Genomic DNA, 21,191 nt, shown 5'->3' with positions numbered 1-21,191 from the left:
GAATTGAAAATTAAATTGAATATATTCTAAAGTAGTTATCTATATGCACAGTATAAAGAGCAGTAGGGCAGGTTTTCATTTCAGTCCTAGTGAATCTTCACGCTGGTGCTGTAATTACAGGCCTCCACCGCAACGTAGCAGCAGCGAGTCAAAGAAAAAAAAACAACAACACAGGCGGATTCTCTGCCTGTCGCTCTTAACAACATGTAACTAGCAATAGTATTAGTACAAAACACGTATTTTCCGGAGTGCAGACTGGTTGTCACTGATAAGTTTATAACCCCGCAAGTACGTTATACCGTTTTACAAATACTAACTTGTCTATTTCATGTATTATTGAGCCATCGGAGTTACATGCTAACGAACTACAGCTAGCATAAAGCTAATGTTTTGCAAGCTAGTGACTGATAGGAGTGTAACAGACTCTATAGCAAGCTATCAAACATGAGTGCAGTTAATTAACTAAAGTAAATGAAAGTTAATGAATCTAATATTATGAAGACGAGGTAATTAAGTAGGTTTCATTTATGCTTTGGTTGTTGGTGTGACTAGTTTTATATACAAGCTAGCACAGAAAGTAAAGTTGGCTTGGCCTGTTTGTGTGTGTGTGTGTGTGTGTGTGTGTGTGTGTGTGTGTGTGTGTGTGTGTGTGTGTGTTACACTGTGTGTCAAATCACATAAAAGACCACGAGTACTTTCATATATTATATATATATTCACCTGTTGAAGAAGTGGATAGATCACAAGATAGACTTGTTTGAGTAATATTTATATAATGAATGAATAAATCAGCTCTAATTGTGTGTGTGTGTGTGTGTGTGTGTAGGTGTAGGTGTAGGTGTGTAGGGTAGCTACTGCCCATTGTTCATTCAACGTTTCTCCAGGACCATAATGCTACATAAAAGACAGAACTAAGGACTTAGTAAGTAGTCCTAGCCACATAAAATGCATCTGTGCATCCTGGTGTGAGACAAACAATACAAAACACTACAAGGCATCGACCAGAGTATGTACTTTATAAAAAATATAGTAATAAATATGGCAGCAGTTATATGAGGTATTGAAATGATTTGTGCAAAACAGCAATTGAATGATTGTGTAAGAGAACATGTGCAAAGAGCAAAAACATTGTGCAAAACAGCATGCAAACAGTTTGGTATGGGTGGTGCTGTAGACATGGATGTATATTGGATGATATGTATTTGGTGTAGGTCTGTGTAGTCCATACAATTGTGTGTGTGTGTGTGTGTGTGTGTGTGTGTGTGTGTGTGTGTGTGTGTGTGTTGTGCTCCGTACAGTTAATTTATTAAGGAGTCCAATGGCTTGATTAAAGAAACTGTTACACAGTCTGGTCGTAAGGGCCTGAATGCTTCAGTACCTTTTTTCAGAATAAAGTGTGTGTGAGGGGTGTGTTGGGTCATCCACAATGCTGTTGGCTTTGCGGATGCAGCGTGTGGTGTAAATGTCCATGATCGAGGGAAGAGAGACTCCAATGATCTTCTCAGCTATCCTCACTATCCGCTGCAGGGTCTTGCGATCTGAGATGATGCAGTTCCCAAACCAGACAGTGATGCAGCTGCTCAGAATGCTCTCAATGGTCCCTCTAAAAACGTAGTCAGGATGGGTGGAAGGAGATGTAGAGTCACTTCTGGGCTTTCTTGGTGAAGAAGCTGGTGTTGAGTGAATTCACTTATTTTCAGGGGATAATTAGAATACACAGTCAATCCTTTTGCGTGTGGAAGGAACACCAGAGATCCCTGAGGGTCAATACAGACAACAACCTGAGCTCAGGCTTGAACCAGTGATACTGGAGAATAAATTAAGATGTATTATTCACTGTTTTTTTTTTTTTTTTACTGGTTTGTGATTCTGTCCTGATTTCTATCATGTCTCTTATTTTTATTAATGTGTATATTTGTATTAATGTGTCTTAATATGGTGTGTGATGTTTTCAACAGGCTATACAGCTGCAGCCCACATCAGATGCCATGGAGTCGTGTGATGACGGGGGCCTCAGCGTGGGCACTTCCTCTATAGAAGAGAACTACTTCCAAGGCTACACATTTACAGACCGCTCCCATTCCAGTCGTGTGGTCAAGAGCATCATGGACCTGTGTTTGGAGGATGGCTTATTTGCAGATGTCACCATCACTGTGGAAAGCAAAGAGTTCAACCTGCATCGCCTGGTCCTTTCGGCCCAGAGCAGCTTCTTCAGGTCCATGTTCACCTCGAACCTCAGAGAAACTTACGATCGCCACATTGAGCTAAAAGACGTCAGTGCACCTGTCTTTCAGCTGCTGGTGGACTACATCTACCACGGGACCATCAAGCTGCATGTGGACGACTTGCAAGACACCTATGAAATGGCTGACATGTACCAGCTCACAGCCCTGTTTGAGGAGTGCTCCCGCTTCCTCTCACGAACCGTAGATGTCAAGAACTGTCTTCATGTGAGTCAGAGAGAACTTGTGAATTGCTTCAAATCTAAATCTGTAGCAGCAGCTAATTCAGACCTGTTTTTCAGGTGATGTGGTTGGCAGACAGACACAGCGACCAAGAGCTCTATACAGCAGCTAAACACTGTGCTAAGATACATCTGGTACAGCTGCACCAGACAGACGAGTTCCTCAACCTCCCCCTACGTCTCCTCATCGACATCATTAAAGGTGGGTGCTGTAGGACTGACGAATGTTTTGCTTTGTGGGGTGAAAAAAAACATTCCAATAAAATTAGCATACTGCTACAGATGTAATCTCCTTTAGAAATGAGACACATAAATTATAGGTAATAATAGAGACTACTGGGAAAAGAAAGAAGTACTTAGATGAAGTGACTTTATGTTGTTCTAGTCTGTCTTTTTGTTTAGTAATGACTCGCAAACTGTTTTCCTCTTTAACAAGAAAGTGTTTAATTGTAGGTTGAGATTATAGCTGATTCCTCTCACTCTGTACGCCACTTTTCCCTCCCCCTCCCTCCAGAAAAGCCATCGAAATCAATAGAAAAGCAGATTTTCCCCACATCTGTGGCTCTCATTAACCATAATAAACATCTTGTACTCTTAGCTTGAAATGAATTCAGAAGCTATATGCTGTAAATATAAAGATCTACATCATGCTGTATATATGTATCATTGTACAAACATCTATGTAACATTGTAAAATATGTAGCCTGCAATTATACAAACTCACAATGATATATAATCAGTTAGTTTTCACAGTAATGTATCTGTACACTGTCTATGTTTAGCTCTTTTTTGACACACTGGCGTAATAGCTTTATTTATCTACCTTTTCCTTCCCATCGTTATTCAGAATGAGAATCAGAATCAGAAAGAGCTTTATTGCAAGGCATGTTTTCACATTCGAGGAATTTGTTTTAGTGACAGAAGCTCCACAGTGTAACAGAATGACATATACAGTATAGACGAAATTGTATGTACACATTTACAGCAACTGAAATATACATATACAAATATTGGCAATTTGTATGTACAAATGTGCAAGTGTGAGAAAAATGTGCAATTGAAGTAAACAGTATAGACAATATGTATGTACAGATGTGCAAGTTGAATATAAAATGTGCAATTGAAGTATACATAGTACAAATGTGCAATTAAGTGTTGTGTGTTCCATGGTGTTAATTGTTCATCAGATGGATTGCCTGAGGGAAAAACTGCTCCTGTGTCTGGTCGTTCTGGTGCTCAGGGCTCTATAGCGTCAACCAGATGGCAACAGTTTAAAGAGTGAGTGTGCTGGATGTGAGGGGTCCAGAGTGATTGACTTTGCCCTTTTGCTCACTCTGGAGAAGTGCAGGTCTTGAAGAGTGGGGAGAGTTGTGCCAATGGTTCGCTCAGCAGTTTGGACTACCCTCTGTAGTCTTCTGAGGTCAATTGGTTAGCTGAGCTGGACCAAACAGTCATTAAAGTGCAGAGGATGAATTCAATGATGGCAGTGTAGAACTGTTTTAGCAGATCCTGTGGCACGTTGTACTTCCTCAGCTGGCGGAGGAAGTACAACTTCTGCTGGGCCTTTTTCACAATGGAGTCTATGTCCCACTTCAGGTACTGGGAGATTGTGGTTCCCAGAAATCTGAATGACTCCACTGCTGTGACAATGCTCTCCAGGATGGTGAGTGGGGGGAGAGCAGGGGGGGGGGGGGGTTCTCCTGAAGTCCACGATCATCTCCACTGTCTTGAGCGTGTTCAGCTCCAGGTTGTTAAGGCTGCACCAGACAGCCAGCTGTTCATCCTCCAGTCTGTAAGCAGACTCGTCACCGTCCTGGATGAGGCCAATCAGCGTGGTGTTGTCTGCAAACTTCAGGAGCTTGACAGAGGGGTCATTTGAGGTGCAGACATTTGTATACAGGGAGAAGAGCAGTGGGTAGAGGACACAGCCCTGGGGGGTGCCAGTGCTGATGGTGCGGGTGCTGGATTTGAGTTTTCCCAGTCGTACTAGCTGCTGCCTGTCTGTCAGAAAGCTGGTGATCCACTGACAGACAGAGGAGGGCACAGAGAGCTGGGTTAATTTGGGCTGAAGGAGTGATGGGATGATGGTGTTGAAAGCAGAGCTGAAGTCCACTAACAGGATCCTCACATAAGTCCCTGGTCTGTCCAGATGCTGCAGAACATAATGCAGTCCCATATTGACTGCATCATTCACAGACCTGTTTGCTCTGTAGACAAACTGCAGAGGGTCCAGTAAGGGTCCAGTAATGTCCTCCAGAACCAGTCTTTCAAAAGATTTCATGACCACAGACTTTAGAGCCACAGGTCTGTAGTCATTAAGTTCGGTAATTTTGGGTTTCTTTGGGACGGGAATGATGGTGGAGCTTTTGAAGCATGAGGGGACTTCACACAGCTCCAGTGACGTGTTGAATATCCGGGTGAAGATGGGGGCCAGCTGATCAGCGCAGGTTTTCAGACAGACTGGTGAAACGCTGTCTGGGCCTGGTGACTTTTTTCTCTTGATCTTCCTGAAGACCTGACACACATCATCTTCACTGAACTGAATTGTAGGTGTGGCTGAGTAGGGAGTTACAGAAGGTGAGAATTGGGCTTTTTCAAACCTGCAGTAGAACTTATTCAGGTCGTCTGCCAGTTGTTGATGGTGGGGATGGTGTTGTGTAGTTGGTGATGGCTTTCAGACCTTTCCACACTGAAGCTGAGTCATTAGAGGAAAACTGAGTCCGTAGATTTTCGGAATAATTCCTCTTTGCCACTCTGATCTAATTTTCCAGTGTTTATTTGGCCTGTTTGTACAAGACGGCCTGATGGAGCTGGCTGAGTTTCGCAGTGAACCATGGCTTGTCATTGTTGTAAGTTATGTGAGTCCTGGTAGGAATGCACAAATCCTCACAGAAACTGATATATGATGTTACAGTCTCTGTGAGCTCTTCCAGGTCGGTGGCAGCACTTTCAAAAACAGTCCAATCAGTGAGAGAGAAACAAGCTTGTAAATCCTGCTCCGCTTCCTTAGTCCATCTTTTTACAGTCCTTAATGCAGGTTTAGCTGATTTTAGTTTCTGCCTGCAGGTCGGTATCAGATGAACTGAGCAGTGATCAGAGAGTCTCAGAGCTGTCTGTGGGACAGAGTGACATGCTGACTGTATTTTGGCAGTTCACGTGAGAGAATCGCTTTATTAAAGTTCCCAAGAATTATTAATACAGAGTCCAGGTGTTGTTGCTCACTCTCTGTGATCATGTCAGCGAGTCTCTGTAAGGCCAAGCTCACGTGCGAAAGCAGAGTTCGAAAAATCCTTATTAGTCCGGGTGAGCAGAAGGAGTTCGTCCGTTTTGTTGGATAGAGAGCGGAGATTCGCCAGATGGGTGCTAGGCAGCGGTGTTCTTAATCCGCGCTGTCTGAGTTTGTCCTGAAGTGCTTAAACAGCACAGCCACTCATATTCAGCAAAACATCAAAATAATCAAAGACTGTTAAAAGATCTTGTGGTGTGTACTGTGAATGCTCAGCAGTTCATCCCTGGTGAAACTGATCAGATTTCCTTGACATAAAACAGCAAAAACTAACAAAAACCGAGCAAACACTGAGGAGCTAAGCACTGAGGCTGCCAACCGCGGTGCCATCTTGCTTGATCAAGATGTTATATTATGTTGTACTTACAACATAATTGTGAGCGTTGTTAGGACTATCTGATAATGAGTAAGGAAGCTACTGTATTTCACTCTGTTTAGTAACAGCTAGAGAAACCAGCTTCTCTCAGTCATGGGAATCATTATTTGAAGCTCAGCTTCACATTGACTTCATTAATGTTTTGCCTCAAACATAGATGGTGTTCCAACTTCCCAAAATCCAACTGCAGCAATCGAGTCTTGGATAAACTACAACAAAGTTGAGCGTGAAGAGTTTGCAGATAGGCTCTCTGATAGCCTAAAGGTGAGTTAATGCACGTTTGCTCTACTGTATGTAAGCCAACATTTATTTTTTTTAAAGATATTATCAAGCTTTGCTGAATGATTGTCAGAGCAGCTAAGAAAGCAGTTTTTAAATCTGGGTCCTTGCTTTTTCAGGAGATTGGAGAGAATGTACACATCTACCTTATAGGCAAGGAGGAGACGCGGACACACTCGCTGGCTGTGTCACTTCACTGTGCTGAGGATGATGCCATCAGTGTGAGTGGTCAGAACAGCCTCTGTCATCAGATCACAGCGGCCTGCAAGCATGGAGGCGACCTGTATGTGGTGGGTGGCTCCATCCCACGGCGGATGTGGAAGTGTAACATGCGTACGATGGATTGGGAGCGGTGTGCACCGCTGCCTCGTGATCGTCTGCACCATGCGTTGGTGTCTGTAGTCTCAGAGGATGCCATCTACTCACTCGGGGGCAAAACGCTTCAGGACACACTGTCCAACGGCATTGTTTACTACACAGTGAGTGCCAACACGTGGACAGAGACCAGCCAGCTGGACACTGCTGTGTCAGGCGCTGCAGGGGTCCACCTCGACGGGATCATCTACCTCTTGGGTGGAGAAGAGAACGATGCCGACTTTTTCACCAGGCCATCCCGCCTCATCCAGTGCTTCGACACAGGAACCCAAAAATGCCGCACCAAGCCGTATGTCCTACCCTTCGCTGGCCGCATGCATGCCGCCGCCCACAAGGACCTGATCTTTGTGGTGGCTGAGGGCGACTCACTAGTGTGCTACAACCCTCTGCTGGACAGCTTCACACGCCTGCGCTTCCCAGAGGTGTGGAGCTGCGTGCCCTCGTTCTGGAAGGTAGCCAGCTGCAATGGATGTATTTATGTCTTCCGGGACAAATGCAAGAAAGGCGATGCAGACACACTAAAGCTGAACCCAGCCACATCCGTTGTGTCCGTTATCAAAGGGATTAAAATTCTTCTCACAAACTGGCAGTTTGTTTTGGCCTGATGTTGAAGTGCCATATTGAACGACTTTGTACATAGTACGTGGTACATGTGGACTATGTGACGTGTTTGCTGTTATGCTGAAGAATTTACATTTGCATTTGCAGTTACTTGTTTGGCACATGCTTTTATCCAAGAGAGCTTATAGTTGAGTGGAGCAGATGAAGTTTTAAGGGTCATACTCAAGGGCCCTGCAACGACAGTTTGACATGAATGAATGAATGAATGACTGTTCAGTGCTAACGCTGGCCCTGTATAATGATGTTGTAAGCTAAACTAACTGCCAGCACCAAGCAGCATGTCTATATGGAACTTTTATTCAGTTGTGCGGAAAATGCAGTGCTATGAAAAGCCATGCAAAATTGTAACGATCAACTGATTCAGCACTTCTGTGACATTCAGACCTACAGATCAGTGTCTAGGTTCACAGGGTCTACATGACAAGCAGTAAAGACCTGACTTCTAGTCTTATTATGACAGTAGAATGTCATTATCTGCTGTCCTTGTGTTAGACTATGGACTACTGATCATAGGATCATCTTTCTTTATTAAGATGCAAAACCGATCTCTGATCTTAATCTAAATTCTTATACACGAGGGCACTTCAGTTGTTAGTAGGCTGAGTAATAAGAAGAGTTGATAGGAGGTATGTATGTCAAAAATGTCTGAGCAGTCTTCTGAGTGTTGTAAAGTTCCCATTAGCCCGCAGTGAAACAGTTACCGAGTGCAATGTTACAAAGATAAGCCTGCTCTAGTCTTCGGGCTGAATGTTCTAGTACAGGTGTGTCAAATTCATTTTAGGTAAATGACCACATTACACTTAGGTCCTGGGCATGTTTACTACGGTCCTGGTACACTGATCTTGTTACAGACTCACTTGATTCGTGCATTTGTACTTATCAAACCTCACCACAAACTCACATCGAGAACACAACATGACTCACCATATTTTTATTATTATTTCTTTTAATCATTTTGTACAGAAAGGCATCTCATCACTTCTGTGTCCCTCAGTGTTCTCCTGCCACTCATGGTACATGTGGGTTGTGGGAATGAGTGATGTCATCACCAGCTTAAACACATACACAGGTTACTTTACTTCCTGAACTGTTATGAACATGAGTACCGGTTACGTTCACATTCGTATGGATCATGGCACAGTTCCAGTGCAAATGAACCCAGACTGAAAGACAAGCACATCTCCTCCTAAGTGTGTTTTATTAATCAGTTAAAAAAAAAAACAACAACACTAATCACTACGCATGACATCTGTACAGTCAGTTCCTTGCATAAGGATTTGCTTTGTCTTGAATTTTTCTGCATTTAGTAGTGTTGTAAACTGGAATTGAGATATGAACTTAATTTATTGCTAAAATTATTCATATCATGTTTTGACATAGAAAGTTTTTACTTTTGTATGCAAAGGTGTCATTTAGATCATTTTGTGTCTGATGCGTCACCAGTGAAACACAGTTTCATAATGAATTAATCATAAGTAAAACATCACGTGCTGCCATGTTTCTGTTAGCTACTGGAATCAACAAGTTTCCAACCTGGCGTTAACAAAGAAACCCAGTGACCGTTATGTCAACATGCTTTTTTTTTTTTAATGAAAATGTATGTATTATGTAGAAAGTTCTTGCTTTCTACAGAGATGAAGAGGAATCTTTGCCACTCCAGCACATGCAAACATTATTTTTTGAAATAAAACACCTAGGAGTCTTTTCCACTGCTTTATCATGTACGATGAGTGACTGGAGGAGAAAAGAAAGACTTTCAAGGTCTAAATAAAAATGTAAATTAAGACTACAAGTATTCAGTTTCAATTAAAAGTACCACAAAATACATGTACATGCTTAAGTACAGTAATGAAGTCCAATTACTAGTATTTTCCACCTGGGGTTACAAAGTAAAATGTTTAGCTTGGTAAAGAAGGAGTATGTATCGTTACCCAGGTTAGTAGAGTTGAGTTTATGGCTCTGAGTTTATTAGTTTTTTCTGATTGTTGTGCCCAAAAATGCTTAATTTTTGATTTAAAAAAAAAAAAAGATTGAGTTTTTGTGCTTTTTTTTTTTTTTTTTTTTTTAATGAGAGAAACTTCTTACTTTTTCACTCTCCTTTCTGTCCACATGTTGATTTTAATTAACAGCACAGATGATAAATTTGTTTGGATTCTGCAGTTTATCAGGCCGGATGTTTGACACTCCTGCAGTAAACACTACATAGTAAGCTCTTTTGCTCTGTAGTATTGCTAGTGTAAAAGTTGTGAGCAGCAGTGGAACATGTCCAGTGACTTGTGCATGTGGATTGTTAGATATTATGTCTCTTGTGTAAAATGTCCTTCATTGAAAGGGAGAAAGATTTTGGGGTTGAACGGCCTGAAGTATGTTGTGATGGTTCATAATGCTTAATTATGGATGTGGAGCGTGCACGCGCACACACACACACACACACACGCACACACACACAGACAGCAAAGCTGATTATATATAAATAATGTATTCTGCACAAATAAATACATTGTTATGAAGCTCATGAAGGGCAAACAAAGTCAACATAACGATTGCTCTGTATCATTAACAATGCACTGGTTTGCTAAATCACATTTTATTACCCTAACCAATCAGGATTCTGCTTTTTTTTTCTCATTTCTGTTTAAAAGGTACATGCTGAATGTAACATAATCACAGTGACATAACTCTTTAAATGCATTAAATGTAATAAAATAAATTTTATCTAGGTGTTTTCAAAACTTTTCTGCATTCACAAAACACTTCCTGTATCCTCCGCTCATGTGGATGATTTTCAAGTCCAAAGAGAACCAACTAGAAGCACTAATATTGCTCTCTGCACTCTAAGGGATATGGAGGTGGTGGGGCTTTAACTGCAGGAGGAGAATAAAAAGATAGAACTGGGTTTCAATGCAACACACTGAATACTCTGAGAAAACCCATCAGGGAGACTTTATAGCATACAGTTGTGGAATCTGCTGTCAGATGTCTCCCAGATGAGGATGGTTTCCTGTGTGAGTCTGATTCCTCTCAAGGATTCTTCCTCGTGTTGTTTAAAGAGGAAGGTTTTCCTTGCAACTGCTGCCTCTTTATTCAATTCATTTCAATTCAAGTTTATTTGTATAGCGCTTTTTACAGTTAACGTCGTCTCAAAGCAGCTTTACAGAACATAAACAGAACAAAGGGTTATTATAAAGAATAATATAAAGATTAATAGAATACAAAATTCAAGATTAATATTAGATATATTTAAATGTGTATGTATTTATCCCCTATGAGCAAGTCTGAGGTGACTCAGGATGCAGTGGGAAGGAAAAACTCCCTTGAATGGTAAAGGAAGAATTGAGAGGAACCAGACTCAAAGGGGAACCTCATCCTCAAGTGATGTCTTTATGCTTCCTTAGTAGCGTCTCATTTGCTCCGTCTAAATCTTTATTTGGATTCTAAAATGCACTTCATGTTTTAAAATGCACTATGTAAATAAAATCAAATTCAATCTTATCTGATGTGGCCTAATAATAACTTAGGAATGCAATAATGACTCCTAGTTCTCTCCAAACTATGGATCATTATACACATAAAAACGTCATCTTGAAGCTCTATTGTGATTCACTGTAGTTTAAATGGAACACAACAGGTTCTGAGCAGTGTGTGTTAATTTAAGTGCCGGTTAGTGTAATGGTGTATGAAGCAATTTCTAAAATCTCTGGTTACATAGGCTAATATTCTGCTATTCATGATGTAGAGCTTAGAAAACAGTTAATAAACGTATATATTGAGAATACATGAAATATAAAATTAAACACATTCTATCCACAATCCACATGGAAGTAATTATTTCCTAAATGCTAAGCTTCAATTTCCCTTCATCATCTAACATTGCAGTGATGGTACAGTTTATGGTAACACTGTTACTTATTTTAGCTGCTCGGATCCTTGCTTAAAATTCCTTTAATATAAATGTTAATTAATTAATTAATATAATATAAATAAAACTTAAATTAAAATGACACAAGATCCAGCACAATTAAAAGTAATTAAAAATTAAATTAAAAGTAATTGATTTCTAACGAACATATCCATAGACGTCTGGAGACAAATTTTTCAAATAAGTAAATATTAAAAAAAATGCTTATATGGCAAGTGTATTATTAATTCTATAAAATCTGGGATATTCATACAGACAAATGAGAACAATCCTAGCTATTGAGGGTATTTGGGATTGTCTTGGTCATCAAACCTACAGCAATTGTGTTATAATCCTGGTGTGACTCACAAAGTTGTGAATGGCAAGGTGTTAAAAGTGCCTATTTGTATCCCCGAAGCAAGCTGAAGGGAAAGGAAGGAGGATTGGACAGCTAGAACTTGATCATTCGATCCCATTGATGTGTCTCAAGAAGCGTTGATACTGTAACTCAAGACAAATACCATGTCCGACTTTGTGAACTATTCTAAGCATCAGTTGCTGACACCAGAGCAGGGGGCACAGGGGGTGGGGGTGGCACATATGCACAAGGACCACCCCCAGAAACACACCAGCCAGTGTACGGAGTGTTTTATTTGCTCAGTTTTAATGTAACAAAATGATTGTCTGTTTTTAGCTTCTCATTTGCCGAGCCCAAAATCTTGCAGGGCCTTTCCTGTTTCATTACCAATTCTGATGTTGATGTCTGATTAAAAAACATCTTCAGGTGTTGTAGGGTTGATTTCAAGGTTGGAGGCGAAGCATGTAGGCGTCTTTTGTGACCTTGGGTCTTTTCAGAGACTGAAGCTAGATTCCAGCAGGGACACATGGTCCAGACTGACAAGGCCATCTGCTACAGCGCCAGACCAGGAGAGGGAGGGAGGAAAGAGGTAAAGAAAGGGAGGGCAGGGGATACAGAATTCCTCCCTCTGGGGTGTGGAGGGAGTAGATATTCTGGGAGATCATTGCCAGCACCTTGGAGTGGAACGTATGTTTTCAGTGTCTTCAAACGTCACTGGAGTAGTCTGAAGCTTCTATGGAGGCCTGTTAAGAAGATCCAGGTCTGGTCTTTAAACTGAGCAGCACAGATGAGATTCTTGTTGTCTTTCTCAAGTTTTTTGGTGGCGATGAATAGACTTGGCTTTGGGGTTCTTGAATGTAGTGGATCCTCTTCCTCTTGCCTCTGCACCCGAAGCTGAGCACGGTGGATTAAAGAGGCTGGCGGGTGCAGAGGCCTGTCTGTCTTTCATCTGCTCCTACGCCCAAACAGCGACGGAAAGGGATTGTATGCTTTTGGTTTTTCTGAAAACCAAAGAGGCTGGTAAAGGATTTTTTTTTATGAGGCACATGTTAATAAAGATGGGCCAGGACCAAACAAAGCAGCAGATTGAGAAAGGGCTTAAACTTTACCAGTCAAATGAGACAGAGAAAGCTCTACATGTCTGGATGAAGGTTCTGGAGAAGACTACAGATCCTGGGGGAAAGTTCAGAGCTTTAGGCTGCCTGATCACAGCACATTCAGAGATGGGGAAATACAAAGAGATGCTAAAGGTATGTTACAATTTTCATGGTTTTATAACGCTTTATTAGAGAATATGATTATTATGACTATTGATAATCATACTACTATGATATAACTATGACTAGCATATAAAGTTTTCTATTTTTATTATAGATAGTTATCATTTAAAATGGGAATATATGTATTTGCTAATTCTAGCTAAATAGCTTGCTAAAGAGATTGATGTAGCTTGATAGCAGAAGGCTAATGCATATTATAAATACATGTATTATAAATAAATGTATGTTAGACAGACTGACTCAAATATCATCACTGAAAAAATCTAAAAATAAATCGTAAATTTACTTTTTCCCTTGATTATGCTGTTAAATAATTTGGTTTGAACATTTTATTCAACCAAACACACAAACATCTAAGAAATATGTTTAGCAGCGTTCAGTCACAAAATGTAGAATCGAACTGATCTGTTGTTGACAGAACCAGTGACCAGTTTTTATAGTTATAGATACTTTAACACACTTAATTTATCAAATCTCACCATCAGGAGCATCTGAAACTGAGAAACAGAATACTGTATAAATATAGATGCACTTTTACTACATTTTTAATGCAAAATTGAAAAAAATAAAGAAAAGAATCAGTCACTATAGGACTACCTGCACTACAGCCACAAGTAAAATTATTCTTCATTGTTTTGTAAAGTTTTTTTAATGAAGTTAATGTTGCTTCCACACTTTTTTTGCCTGTTTAGGCGGTTTAAGGAAATCCTCAGGAAACTCACAAACTATCTCAGTAAAATCTGATATAGCTGGAAAGGAAAGAGATAGTGCTATCTGTAATGTAATGGCCTGCAATCTGACCTAAGTGATTTGTCATGGTTAGAGTAGGTTTGAAAGGTTTCAGATATACAAGCACTGCTAAAGAGGACTTTTGGATGAATATATTGTTTGAGTTGTTATTATTTCTGTGCTGTTGTATAAATCTGTTTTATTGTTCATATGATCAAAAGATTACAAACCAACAAAGAAACTGCTGATTGTCAGGAGTCTCTAAGCTTTTGAAGGCCAGTGTATATAAACTTACTGTTCACATTATTAGGAACACATGTACTGTACACATGTACATTCATGCAGTCATCTAATCAGCTTATCGTGTGGCAGCGGCACAGTGTATGAAATCATGCAGATACAGGTCAAGAGCTTCAGTTACTGTTCACAGCAAACATCAGAAATGAGGAACATTGTGAGCTCTGTGACATGAATCCTAGCATGAATGTTGGTGCCTTGAGGTGGAGCACGGTGTGATGATCTTCCACCTCAAGGGTCAATGCTTTGTGCATGCTGGGATACTCGCCATGGTTGGAAGGAATGCTTTTTTGAGTTACTATACTTTCTTGCAACTCAAATCAATCTAACCATTTTTCCTCTGAGCTCTTTCATTAACAGGGTGTTTTCACTCACAAAACTTATTCAATGTTTTTTTTTTTTTATTTCACTCTGTTCTGTGTCAATTCTTAATGATGTTGTGTGTGAAAATCCCAGGATATCAGCACTTTCTGAAACACTCACACCAGTCCATCTAGCAACAACATAATATCCACAGATAAAGTCACACACATCATGTCATTTTTCCCCATTCCTGATGTTTGATGTGAACATTAACTGAAGCTACTGACCTGTATCTGCATTAATTTATACATTTTGCAGCCAGCACAAGATTAGATATAATATAGTTTAGATAAGTGCGTTCCTATTAAAGACACACACACACACACACACACACACACACACACACACACACACACACACACACACACACACACACACACACACGTATATATTATATATATTATATATATATAAGAAACATGAATTAAAGTTGGATAACATGTTGTGATATATCTAAAGTAAATCTTGAAGAGCTATTTTAAATTTGTGGCTTCCGAAGGAAAACGGTAACAAGAGCCTTGTGATATATGATTCCCAACTCAGGATATCTTGTTGACATAAACCCCCTTACTCACAGGAACATGCTTTGCTAAGTTTAGTGTAGACTTCACTCGCACACTAATGTTCTTAAACAACGTAAACAAAAGTGATGAACAGAGTAGCAGAAATTATGATTATGTGTGTGTGTGTGTGTGTGTGTGTGTGTGTGTCTGTGTGTGTGTGTGTGTGTGTGTGTGTGTGTGTGTGTGTGTATGTGTGTGTGTGGACTGATAATGAAAAGAAATGTTAAAAACGCAGATACGACTTACAGTGCTCAAACAATATGAAGTAAATGCCACAGGAAACTAGAAGATTCTATTATAAGTTATATTCAATGCAGTAAATGCATCTGAAATCTTAAAAACTGGTACTGGCACCACATTTATGGTACATTAGGGGTTTTCGGATTAGGATTCCCAGTCAGCATTCATAAAAATCTATAAATCACTTACAAACTGCAAACACACTTACTGAGCAACTTGAAAAAAATATCGGCCCCAAAAAAGTTCCCTACGGTACATGTAATGATTAGTCAAGTCTAAACAGCTTGACTCATTGATAACATGAATAATACGAATAATTGTACCATATGTATGAACATACACTCCTGTGATCAAACCTGTAAACATAAATTATTAAGTAATTATAACCAAATAATTATATAATGCTTTTTTGTCATCTTCTTATCCATTAACACACACACATCAGTATGCCCTAGCTCAGATCGATACAGCACGAGAGATGGAGGACCCAGACTACCTAACCGAAGGCTACCTGAACCTTGCCCGCAGCAACGAGAAGCTCTGCGACTTTCAGAAGACTATTTCATACTGCAAGACCTGCTTAAACATGCAAGGCACCACTGTGAGCCTGCAGCTCAATGGCCAAGTGTGTTTGAGCATGGGCAATGCCTTCCTGGGCCTCAGTGTCTTTCAGAAAGCCTTGGAGAGTTATGAAAAGGCTCTACGGTATGCACACAATAACGATGACAAGATGCTGGAGTGCAGGGTTTGCTGCAGCCTGGGCAGCTTCTATATTCATTTAAAGGTACAGCGTATCTGTCAGATACTATGTGAAATTTATACCCTATTATGTTTTGACCTGTCTTTGTACTAAATTAAATGATTCATGTGTAGCATGCTATGTAGTTTCACAACTATTAACTCCCTGAACAACCAGTAGTGTAAAAGGTTGGGTCACATTCAAGCTTCCACTAATCTGATCTCACTCGGTAACTCACAGCACGTATCTGTAAGAAACCGCCAACATGCAACACACAGGGTAACAGAAGACAAGCCAAATCCAGCAGGCCAGTCCAGATATAGACCTCTGTACTCACCTTGACACTGGAGATTTGTAGAGTTTAATCCTCCGGATACCCAGAATGGTGTGGTGTAATGAGTCTATGATGAAATGGCATGTGGAGAATGTACTCATGTGTCAAAGTCACTGACTGCCACAGTATAGAAAATATAAAAATAGCTCATTTTCAACATCCTAGCATTATGTTTTTGCAGTAGATTTCGATACTCATTCATTCATTTAATGTGTTACCATGTGATATTTGTTCACGAATAGTCTTTGCACTTGTAGGATTATGAGAAGGCCCTGTTTTTTCCGTGCAAAGCAGCTGAGCTTGTCAATGACTATGGGAAAGGCTGGAGTCTCAAGTACCGTGCCATGAGCCAGTACCACATGTCAGTGGCCTACAGGAAGTTGGAGCGTCTGCCAGATGCTATGGAATGCTGTGAGGTAAGCACTAGTAGAGGTTTCTAGTAAGAGCTCATGTGGAAATCTTTGTGTCAATCATTGATTCATTTGGCAGACACTTTTATTCAAATTAAAGAACAAGTGAGATCAAATGCTACTCTAGGATATAACTGTTAATCTGTTAAACTCCCAAGACATGCTGTTGGGTCCAGACTTTACTGCGTTTTTAAATGAGTTTCACTGTAGTTACTGGATGATTAATAGTAGCTACTGGTGAATAATGTCCGTTACAATGAATACCTGTTTAATCCGAAACAACACGAGGGTTCTGATTTCAAGGAAGTCATGAAAATCTTACTTTTTCCACTTTGAATCAGTGAATTAATAATGTTTTGTTAGGTTAGATAATCTAATACAATTCAACAGCATTGAAATCGTAAATCTACTAGACTTTATATCAGACCTGAAGATTAGCTGGCGCTTTGTCACAGTTTCAACTCCAACTCTGATGACACACTCCACATTTTTGTGCATGGCTACATCTCAGTAGGGGTCCAACAACTGACAGATGCAGCTGTTTGTAAGTCGTGTGCCAGACAACCTAGTTTACTATGGTGGATAAAAATATTCCAAGGGCCCTCTACTATGTTAAAGTCGTCATAAGGAGATTTTCCTTACCCTAACAAGCAGTGCAACAAAGAGTCATTGACTTGGACTGTGAATATCGCACTGCAGTAATACAGGGAGTGACGGCAGAGCAGCACATTCCACTTTACTTTTATGATCGTATTTCAGCTGTTATGCAACTGGCATGGGGCTGTACTTCGAAAAAGAGTTGTGTTTGATATATATTTAATGCTCCTGTAAACTTAAAAAGAGTAAATGTCTGTTGTCTGCTTTTACTCCCAGGAATCAATGAAGATAGCTCTGCAGCATGGAGATCGTCCTCTGCAAGCAATGTGTCTCCTGAATTTTGCAGATATTCATCGATGCCGCAATGATGTTGATGTAAGCTATTTTCAGCTCTGAAACCTGAAACACTTCCAGACTTCAGCATATAAAGACTTGCAGTTTGTAAATTATGTTAGAAAGTTCTTCCTGAGTAGAGGTAGATCACAAGGTAGAACTTAAATTTATCCTTGTTATTTATTTATCAATGTTTTATTTCTTCTGATGCTCATTCTCAACCCCACAATGAACACTGCATTCATTCATTCATTCATTCATTCATCTGCAGTAACTGCTTTCTCCTAGTTATTCATGGTGGATCCCGAGCTTAGCCTGAGAACACAGGTCGACCATCTCAGGGCATCATTCACACAAACCTTCACACACTCATTCACACCTAAGAGACAATTTTAGAATAGTCAATCCATCTACCAGCATGTTTTTCGAAGGTGGGAGGAACACAGAGAGTGCAGCAGAAAGACAAACAGACATGGGGGGGAGGTGAAATTCCACACAGGCAGTAAACAGAACTCCAGCTTGAAGCATGGACATTATAGTTTATGTGAAGATTAATAATTTTCTTTCTTTTCTCAGAAAGCATTCCCTCGCTATGAGTCTTCAATGTGTATAATGACAGAGATTGGCAACCGCCTTGGACAAGCAGCCATCCACTTAGGAGTGGGCAAGTGTTGGCTACAGCAGAAGGAGCTGGACAAGGTGATGAAGTGCTTTGAAAATCTGCATATAAAAACATTATGCAATAATATTGAACATCTATAAACACTTATATTATGTCCAAGATACATAAACTATTACATTCCTGACATCTTTATCTCTTTTCCAGGCACTGAATTCTTTTCAGCGTGCAGACGAATTAGCAGATGGAACAGGAAACAAGGTGTGTTATGCAAATCCTGCAATGATTTGGCTAAACAAATGATCTTTATTTATTGTCTACTTCTCATCACAGTGAGAATCAGTTTATTCATTTACATTTTTCTTAGTTTGGTCAATATGCTTTCAGTATACACTACATGTTCACCACAGACATCCCAGACAAAAAAGATTTCTTTGCTTTCTAGCGATAAGAGTCAGCATATAAAACCTTTTACTTTGTCCCACGTTTTCTTCTGCAGCTGTGTTCTCTAAAGGTACACTGCCTGTTAGAGGGCATCTACCGTAGCAGGGAGCAGCAGGATGAGCTCAGAGAGCACGTGGTGAAGTTCCTGCAATGTGTAGAAGAGCTGGAGCTCTACTGTGGCATGTGTGGCGAGTCAATCGGGGAGAGGAACCAGCAGCTCCAGGCTTTGCCTTGCTCTCACATCTTTCACCTTAAGTATGTGTTTGTCCTGTCCTCATGCTCAAAAGTACACTGAACTATGAAATATTTTTTGACTGACATAATTGCATCATAAAGGTGTCACGGAACACACACTTTCTGAGATTACTGATTGTCATGACAGTGTGGCAGTGTCATATCAATATTACTGATGGCCATGTGCTCTATATATTATGTTGATGTGTTTGTTTATACATTTATCTCATTTATACAGCTGATCAATTGAGGGTTAAAGGCCTTGCTCAGGGAACCAGGGGTTGCAGCTTGGTGGCCCTGGGAATCAAACTCATGACCTTCTGAGCAATAGTCAAACACCTTAATCAAATACCACATCCCACCTATTATCATATGGGTCATATGAATAATATTGTCACATAATCCGTCTTTTAATGCAGACTTTATAATACATAACAACAATAATAATGTCTAATAAAAGTGAGTGATACATTTTGTAGATGTAGAGTCTTTCTTCTCGCTTTGTACATGTAACCTTTATTTAAACCATTTCCACACAGTTACATATGAATCGGTTCATTCTTTTCAAATCCATGACAGTCATACTTGTGAGAGAAACATGAGTCCAGGCCTGGTCTAACCTTTGTTTACACTCATTGCCATTGTTACATTCCAACACGGATACACAGGATTAGGAGCACTGATTTAAAACTATAATTAAAATGTTAATGAGAACATGATACGATGCTGTTCATGTGAGGACACTGTTCCTGAGGTGAAGCCTTAATGTCTTTATACAGATGTAAATGTACTCCATTTTTATAGAAACATCTGTACATCTGTGTCTCTCGATTCAGTCAGCCGAAACTGGACAGTGGAAGATTGATGGGTTGAACTGTTGTGCATTCTGAGATGCTTTTCTGCTCACCATGGTTGTAAAGAGTGCGTATTTGAGCATCCATAGGCTTATTGTCAGTCTGATTGTCAGTGATCTCTCTTATCAGTGAGATATATCTGCCATCAGAACTAAACTCTATAGTCTTTTGTGCATAATGTCCCAGGAGAGCAGCGGTTTCTAAAACTGGTCCATTTACCATTTTCTTTAGCATTTAACATTTATCAGGAAAACAACATAAAATCATGAATTCTACTAAAATGCATACAGGCAAGGGGACTACCTACCATGACAAATCATATACTAAGCTTTAATTCTCCTTAAACTGAAGCCTGTATCTGTGCTGTGCCTCATGTATGATTGGCTTCTTGGATAATTACATTTACATATACAGCTTTTGGAAGATGGCCTTATTCAGAGAGACTTATCTAATTCATACAACTGAGCAGGGCCTTGCATAAGGGTCCAGCAGTGGTCCAGCTTCTGATCAGTACTTATAACAGTTATAACTTATAATTGCATGAATATACATGTGTACAGGTGTTCTAAAAAGCTGGTGAGTTTATATCTTTTTTTATTTTTATTTTTTTAACATATTTAAAATAAAATATACCCAGAACATAAAATTGGCACGCAACCTAAAATGTCATTACAGAAAACTTTATACCAGCCAACTGGGCATGACATTGTAAGACATGTTTATGATGTGGTTTGTGCTCAGTAATCCCTTATGAAGATCATTTTAAATAGCTGTTTATGTGATTATTTTAACATTTTTTGTATAAACAGGTGTCTGCAGACAAATGGGACACAGGGATGCCCAAGATGTCGCCGTTCATCCATGAAGCCAGGTTTTGTATGAGGTGGATGTGATGTTCTTCTCTGGACTAAGTGACATATCGACGTGGATCCATTTGAGAACAAGACTGAACTGTTCTCTACCAGGAGACACAAAAATAGAACAAATGGAGTGTGTTCAATTCCACTCTGTTCAGTTCACCTGGAATTCATATCAAGACTGAACACAAATGGAAAAAGCCATAAAGGAGAGCTCCAACCACAGAAGTGTACAGTTCGTGCCATGAGACTTTGGAGAGCGCTTGATATCTGTGTTCGCCTTAGTGGGCTAGCTGGAAGCAACAACTCGTACAAAAAAAAAAAAAAACAACAAAAAAAACTGGATATGAGACTAAGGGGTCACTATACAGTACATATCATCTTGCTATGTCAGTGTATACTGGCTATATGGCATGGATCATGTTTTCATGGATTCAGGTGGGATTTGAATTATTAAGTCATGCCACGTTTGCCATCTGTAAATTGAAAAATGTAGAATTGATTCTGATTGTTTTCATACTATAATAATATATGATTATTGCCTGGCTACTGTATATAGCTCTAACAAACCATATACATTTAAACCTTTGAACTTGGGGGTATAGGTAATGCACTGAATATACTTTGTACGACAGAAAATA

At 39.8% G+C, this 21,191-nt stretch overlaps 2 protein-coding genes across 3 annotated transcripts; both read left to right on the top strand.

Moving 5' to 3' along the window:
* Positions 1-131: 131 nt before the first annotated feature.
* Positions 132-10,120, top strand: kbtbd4 (kelch repeat and BTB (POZ) domain containing 4). Of its 2 annotated transcripts, XM_047822605.1 has the most exons (6): positions 154-288; positions 827-922; positions 1,959-2,450; positions 2,525-2,666; positions 6,284-6,390; positions 6,525-10,120. In XM_047822605.1, exons 3-6 carry the CDS (start codon positions 1,989-1,991, stop codon positions 7,383-7,385), a joined length of 1,572 nt encoding a protein of 523 aa, XP_047678561.1. In that variant the 5' UTR covers positions 154-288; positions 827-922; positions 1,959-1,988; the 3' UTR covers positions 7,386-10,120. The 2 variants fall into 2 exon arrangements, with proteins under 2 accessions (XP_027017793.1, XP_047678561.1); XM_027161992.2 differs by lacking the exon at positions 827-922 and having other exon boundaries at positions 132-288.
* Positions 10,121-11,958: 1,838 nt separating this feature from the next.
* Positions 11,959-21,124, top strand: rapsn (receptor-associated protein of the synapse, 43kD). Its single transcript, XM_027161342.2, has 8 exons — positions 11,959-12,907; positions 15,575-15,913; positions 16,460-16,618; positions 17,486-17,584; positions 18,119-18,241; positions 18,369-18,422; positions 18,661-18,860; positions 20,503-21,124. The coding sequence occupies exons 1-8, from the start codon at positions 12,644-12,646 to the stop codon at positions 20,573-20,575; spliced, it is 1,311 nt and encodes a 436-aa protein (XP_027017143.1). The 5' UTR covers positions 11,959-12,643; the 3' UTR covers positions 20,576-21,124.
* The last annotated feature ends 67 nt before the right edge of the window (positions 21,125-21,191 follow it).

The sequence above is a fragment of the Tachysurus fulvidraco genome, chromosome 13, assembly GCF_022655615.1.
Source record: "Tachysurus fulvidraco isolate hzauxx_2018 chromosome 13, HZAU_PFXX_2.0, whole genome shotgun sequence".
Taxonomy (NCBI): Eukaryota; Metazoa; Chordata; class Actinopteri; order Siluriformes; family Bagridae; genus Tachysurus; species Tachysurus fulvidraco.
This window is presented reverse-complemented; position numbering and strand designations above follow the sequence as displayed.

What these genes read in the sequence shown, in the direction of transcription:
- kbtbd4 (XM_027161992.2), top strand. Translation starts at nt 1,989, where the DNA reads ATGGAGTCGTGTGATGACGGGGGCCTCAGCGTGGGCACTTCCTCTATA. An exon ending in ATGTCAAGAACTGTCTTCAT is followed by an intron (nt 2,451 to 2,524) that starts GTGAGTCAGAGA and finishes CCTGTTTTTCAG; the next exon opens with GTGATGTGGTTGGCAGACAG. An exon ending in CCTCATCGACATCATTAAAG is followed by an intron (nt 2,667 to 6,283) that starts GTGGGTGCTGTA and finishes CCTCAAACATAG; the next exon opens with ATGGTGTTCCAACTTCCCAA.
- rapsn (XM_027161342.2), top strand. Translation starts at nt 12,644, where the DNA reads ATGCTTTTGGTTTTTCTGAAAACCAAAGAGGCTGGTAAAGGATTTTTT. An exon ending in GCTTCTATATTCATTTAAAG is followed by an intron (nt 15,914 to 16,459) that starts GTACAGCGTATC and finishes TTGCACTTGTAG; the next exon opens with GATTATGAGAAGGCCCTGTT. An exon ending in AGCAGAAGGAGCTGGACAAG is followed by an intron (nt 18,242 to 18,368) that starts GTGATGAAGTGC and finishes TCTCTTTTCCAG; the next exon opens with GCACTGAATTCTTTTCAGCG.